The sequence below is a fragment of the Tupaia chinensis genome, unplaced genomic scaffold (genome assembly GCF_000334495.1).
Source record: "Tupaia chinensis unplaced genomic scaffold, TupChi_1.0 Scaffold000335_1, whole genome shotgun sequence".
NCBI classification, from domain to species: domain Eukaryota; kingdom Metazoa; phylum Chordata; class Mammalia; order Scandentia; family Tupaiidae; genus Tupaia; species Tupaia belangeri.
Window position 1 is genome coordinate 465,989 of NW_006159829.1, and position 6,187 is coordinate 472,175.

Below are 6,187 nucleotides of genomic sequence, written 5' to 3' on the forward strand. Positions count from 1 at the left end.
CCCCAACATCCCCTCTTGTCACCGAGGGGTGGGGCGGGAGCCACTCTGGGCAGGGGAAGACAGCATGTCTGCAGGATGGGGCGCAGGCTGCAGCTCACAGGAACAGATGCTGCAGCCGCATCCACAGTGGGTGGTGGGCAGCCCGGGTTGCAGGGAGGTGACCATGAGGAGGCCAGAGAGGGACAGGTGGACAGGTGCCAGCAGACAGGTCAGGAGAGCCCTACGCATGCCTCACCTGTGGCAAGAGATGCCACTGCCCTGGTGTCAGTGCGGACCAGGTGTGGTGCCACACGCTGCCCCGGCACAGCCAGGCAAGCTGGGGCCTTCAGGGCCGGCGTGACATCCGGGTGCGCTGTCTGGCTCTGCACAGAGGAGTGTGGAGGATGGGTGGTGGGAAGGCGGGCAAGCAGTGGGCTCGTCCTGTGCAGGGTCTGGGGAGCGGGAGGGGAGCTGGGGAGCAGGGGCTGCCCATGGGCGATGCATGCACGGGGTATATCTGGGCAGGCGTGAGCCCAACTGGGTGCCACACGGAGGGTGCAGACTGGCCAGGGCGGCAGGCTTGGACTAGCAGCAGCAGGGCCCACAGAAATGGAGGAGGTCTGAGCATGGTGGGCCTCGCAGTGCAGGGGAGGGTCTTCGTGAACCTCCACTCTGTGGGGCCTTCCCTGTTCAGGCTCTTGTCCCCTTGTGGCCTTGTAGGGCTGGGGCTCCACCCACTGGCTGTGCCCTGGCATCTGTCCAAGGTGGAGGGCCAGGAGGCCCGTGGAGGTGGGCCTTTGAGCTGCACCTCCAGGGTTGGAGATGGGACCTACTGAGGCTGGGAGTGGGGTGAGGTCCTGAGGCAGCACGGGGAGGGGGCAGGCTTCGATCTCCAGCCTCCCCCAATTTGCCTTCCCATTTCTGCCAGGAGGAGCCGGACTCTGCCGAGCACTGTCCCTCCAGGTGTCCAGTGCCCGAAGTGTCCCCACTGACTCAGAGCAGGCTCAGAGTCACCCTGGAGAACGTGCAGGGCCTGCCGGCTGCCTGCATACAGCTGACCCCTTGGCCATGGTGGCTCATCAGGCAGCTCCGGAGGAGCACCACGTGCCCCCTACTGTGGGACCAGGTGCCACCCCAAGCAGTGGCCTGGTGGGAGGACGCCCCCCCCTTCTGGTGGGCCCCGTGGTGAACTGTGAGGGCGCTCCAATCTCCTGGCTCTCAGGCCACTGGAAACCCCTACTGGAGGCTCTGCTCTCTGTGCTGTTGGGGGTCCAGGTGGATGAGAGTCCCAGGCTGGCTCAGAGGTGTCCCCTTGTCAGGAGCCACGGCAAGTTTGGAGAGTAGGCCTCTCCGAGACCTGTGGCGATGGTTGGGAGCGCCCATGTGGGTGGCAGGAAGCAGTAATACCTTGAAAAGGAGCTGGTTTGTGGGGCTAGGGAGCAGAAATCAGTATGGCTTTCAGAAGGGCTGGGCTGGGCCATGCTGCTCAGGGCCCTTTCTAGCCAGCGCCAGATGTACACGGCCTGGACACACGGAGCTCAGTGCCACTTAAGAGCAGGCGTGCAGTGCTGCAGGAGGGTGAGTCCCACTGAGTCAGAGTGGTGGAAGCCTGCGGCCTGGAGGCTGGCCCTGCCCGCTGCCCTTGCCTGCGTCTGGGGACCCCAAGTCCTGCTCAGTCCTGGCCCCTCCCATCAGGGCCTCACCTCCAGGCTGCCCAGTGGGCAGAGCACCCTGGCCCAGCCGGCAGACCCTATGCCTCCTGCTCACGTCCCTTTGCCCCTCTGGCGCAGGCCCTGCAGGCTCAGGGAGGGGCTTCCAGGAGGACCCTCTCTATCCAGAGGACACTCTCCAACCCGGTCTCTGCCGGAGGAGAGGGAGGAGGCTAGGGGAGAAGTGAGCAGCCTTCTCTCCTGTGGGGCAGCCCGAGGCGATTCTTTGCACAAAATAGTAGTTCTAGTTTCATCTTATTCATTAACTAATTGTGAAATTAGCAACTCATTTTCTTCCTAGTTATTTCCCTTTGAAGTTCCATAAAAATCTGAACTCCCTCTCAACTCCCGCTCTGCAGTGAAGCAGAGCAGGCTGGGTCTCTGGGGTGCCAGAGGGCAGGGGGCAGCCAGGGACTCTGTTGGCCCAGAGCGGAGAGTGCCGCCCCCAGCGCGGAGGGCATGAGGCCCTTGGGCTGCGGCCTGTGTGGGCGCCCGGGGTAGGCCGGAGCTCGTGCCGTGATCGATGGGGCTCATATTCCATTCACATATGACGCCAGCAGTTTTCCGTGGTCTGGCTTCCACGGCGGTAGTAAAGTTTTTAATTAGGAAAGCTAATGAGATCGATTAGTCATTAGAAGTGACCTCGGGATGGCGGGCGGAGAGGGCTGCGTGTGTGGGCCTGATAACGCGGCGCCGGGGCCTCGTTGGCAATAAAGGCGCGAGGGCTCCATCTGAGTGAAGCGTGCCACGGGGAATGTATCACGCGGAGGAAAAATTACAGTCCTGGGAGCCTGTAATGAAGGGAATTAAACCAACATCCGATCTCAATAACAGGGCTCTTCACACAGCCCCTCAGCCGCCCGCCTGTGTCCTCTGGGTGCACAGGGCTGGCACACTGACAGGTGAGGAGGCCCAGCCCCAGGCCGAGGCCACACCCCCTGCCCCACTCTAGCAGGGAGGTGCTTTCTGGAGCTAGGACAGTCCTGCAGGCAGTGGGGTGGTGGCTTCCTGTAGGAGGCAGCCTCTGCCAGACCAGGGAAAGGTAATGGGCTTTGACCCTTGAGGCTGGGAGCAGGTGATTTGAGCCCAAGGGCTGCTGTACATTGGAGCTGGGCCAGATCTGGGGGCTCAATGTGGAGGGGGTCGAGGCTGCTGGTAGGGGAACTCGAACCCTGGGAGCCTAGGACGAGCTGGAGGGCCTTCTCATCTAGTGCCCATCCCAGAGGAGCTGTAGGCTGAGTGGACGTGGTCTGCGGCCTGGAGCAGTGGCAGGCCAAGGCCCTGTGTGTCACTGGTGCGCTGGGCTTGGGGGAGGACAGGGTGCCCGGTCCAGATGTGGAGGCCAGCCAGGATGCAGAAGGACTCCTTATATGCTCAAGCCCTTGGTTGATGTTCGTGGTCTGTGCTTCCTGTAAGACCTGGAAAACTGTTGACACCACTGTGTGCCAGGTTGAGTAGTCCCAGCACATGGGTGGGGCGCCCAGAGCTGCGGATTTGCTGACTTGGGTCACTCTGGCCCAGCAGTCTCGTCCGTCTCTGGCCCAGCAAGGTGGCCCCAGCGCCTATGTTCTCCCTGAGCTGCTGTCCTTAGGAGCGCCGACCAAGTGGGCAGGCCTGGGGTGTGATGGCGGTGTGGGCGCAGCCAGGCTTGGCCTGGACAGGCTGCTGCCCCGGGGCCCTGCCGTGGGCCTGGAGCAGAGGCTCACCGTAGCCAGAATGCTCTCACTTGGGCTGGACTTGTGCAGCCCACTCTTCCCTTGAAGGGCCAGCTGCAGGGACAGAGCGTCCGGTGGCTCTTGGCGGGGTTTGACCCCGTGCCGGGCCCTTCCACTGGCAGCTGATGGCAGTTTGGGGCAGGGGTGCGAGGGAAGGGGCTCTTCACCAACACCGGCCACAGTGGGAGGCGCAGCAAGGCTTGCCCTGCTTGTTGGCCTCCCCACAGGCTCCATGTGACTAGACCAGAGCATGGAGGTGTTGGGATCCCTTGCTTCAGTGACGCTGGTCCTGTGTGCAGGACAGGGTGCATCCTGGGGCCTGGAGGCAAGGGGGGGGTCCCAGGACCCGTGGGACCCTGGCTGTAAGGGAGTGGACCCCTTGGAGCTCGGGCTAGGACTCCTGCTGGGCTGTGCCCAGGCCTGAGAGGGAGCCTAAGGAGAGCGCCTGCCGTGTCTGGCTCTGCGCTGGCTCTGATTGCCCGGGCCATTAGAGCTGTGCGCTGGGAAGGCTGGGCATTAGGTGTGCTCCTCGCAGCTCTGGCAGTGCTGGCTGTCAGGTGGGAGAGCTTGAGCAGAGCAGGTCCGGGCTAATTGTGGGAAACGTTCAGCAAGAAAAAGGCATTGAATAGGTCACCCTACAAGGCGTGATGGAGACAGCGATTAAGGACATAAATCTGCCTGGGCCTGGCCGTAGGGAGGTGACAGCAGGGTGGGGGTACAGCGCTCTCTGGCACCCTCCCCTGGGACGTGCCCTGACAGGAGCCTCGCCTGCCCTGTCCCCGTGCCCTGGTTGAGGTAGCCCACACACCTGCTTCTCACTGCCTGGGAATCAGGGTCGGCCTAGGGTCTGGGGGCTTCCTGGTATAGACGACTGCCTGCAGGGGCTAGGGGCTCGGCCTGCATGTGGACCAGGGCCTCAGCATCGGGGCCTCAGCTTTCCTTTTGGGTGTCCCTGGCCCATACCCAGCTCTCCTGGTGGCCTCATGGCAGCTCCTAAAGCCTGGTCTGCCAAGCACTCTGGAGCAGGTAGGTGCCGCCTGGGGTGGTGCCAGAGCTGGGGCGGGGAGTGCGAGTGTGGAGCCTCAAGGCCCCAGGGCAGCCTGTGGCCTCTGCCACCCTCTACTGACCTGTGCATCTGCCTGGGTCTCTCCGCAGCACCCAGCCTGCATCCCCTGCGGACTCCACCCTCCAGCAAGGTGATCAAGACCCGCTACCGCATCGTCAAGAAGACCCCAGCCTCCCCTCTCAGCGCCCCACCCGTTCCCCTGGCACTGCCCTCCTGGCGGTCCCGGCGATTGTCGCTGTCCAGGTAGGAGGACTTTATCTGAGCACCCCTAGACTTGGGCTGGGCTGTGCAGCTCAGGCTGCAGGGGGCCCGAGGGTGGGGAGTTAGCCCCCGGAAGCCACCGGTGTGCAGCTCTGCCCCAGTGCCCCGGCCAGCCTGTGTGCACCACTGGCACAGGAAGGACTGGCATGCACATGTGCCTCCACTGGCGTCAGCAAGCCTGGAGCTGGGCCTGTGCTGGGGCGGCAGCAGTGGCTGCCCTGGGCTTCCGGGGAGCTCCCAGGAGGGCCCAGAGCCATTGCAGTCAGCGGGCTCCTGCGGGCTCCTCCCAGCCCTGCCCCCTGCTCAGTCAGCGGGCTCCTGCGGGCTCCTCCCAGCCCTGCCCCCTGCTCATCTGCCCCCGCCCTGCCCTCTGGCTCTTCCTCAGAGCCAGCCACCTAGCCTGGACTCAGTAGTAGCTCAGGCTGAGAATTGCAGCACTGAGCTGCGCCATGTGGCCACAGCCCAGCCTGCCGCTCTGGGTCAGCTGCCGGGTGGGCCACCTGCTGCTGCTCAGGGCCTCCGGCTGGTGAGGACCAGGCTGGCCCTGCGCATACAGCAAGCGCACCAGGCAGGGAGGCCCTGCCCTGCGGTGTCTGTCCCGGGCCGCCACGCTCTGTCCTCATCGCGAGGCTGCACAAAGCTGGGCCCTGCCGCTGACTTTCTGGAGCAGTAGCTGGGAGTGTGTTTTAAATGAATTTTACTGCACTTTTTGTAATATTTTTGTTTTAAATAGATTTATAAGTATCTTGGGGGCTATTTCTACAAATTTATGAAGATAATTTTTACTCTCTCGATAAGGTTAAATTTACACCTGCTATTTCCATATTAATTCACATTGCTAAGTGGATCTAATTTTCTCCCGTCCTCCTATCTAGTGAGCGTGGCCTTTCCTAATGCAATTTCCCCCTCACTAAATCACTGTGATCGGGAGTCGTGATCGAGCTAAATTAACTTAAATTAATTTACTTAATAAGAGTCCCAGATCACTGTGAATGAGGTTCAGATTTATTGATTCTCCACTCTTGCCTCCCCCTGTGTGGTCGGCATTCACCCTGGCCTGGCCTCTCCTGGGGCATGGCTGGGGGCCTGGCGATGGCTTCTTTAACCCAAAGGGCTTCTCCCTCTGGCCTTGAAGGGCCAAGGAAGCCCCAGGTTCAGGTTGTGCTGGGCCCGGGTCAGGAGGGCCCTAACGGAGCCGCTGTGCAGAAACGGGCTCCAGACCCCAGGGAGTGAAAAACCCACAAGAGGGAGATAGCAGGTGCTGCCCTGCGGGCCTGAGCAGTGGCCACCTTGCATCTGCAGCCCGAGTGTGGGTCTCGGAGGCCTTGGGGACAGTGACTGCCCCTAGGCTGGGCCTGTGTCACCCAAGGTCACCTGTGCTCTGGAATGGCTGCCTTCTCAGCAGAGGGCCGCCAGCCAGCTGCCCCACCACTGTCAGCTGCACGTGCCTCGGCCCA

General features: G+C 62.4%; 1 protein-coding gene across 2 annotated transcripts in view; it reads left to right on the top strand.

Annotated features, from left to right (window-relative positions):
- ZC3H3 (zinc finger CCCH-type containing 3) overlaps positions 1-6,187 on the top strand; it is a gene marked incomplete at its 5' end in the record, with an annotated part of 65,962 nt that overhangs the window by 15,224 nt on the left and 44,551 nt on the right. For both annotated transcript variants that reach the window (XM_027773291.1, XM_027773292.1), the window contains 1 exon segment: positions 4,559-4,712. In XM_027773291.1, the coding sequence (XP_027629092.1) occupies positions 4,559-4,712 (154 nt within the window).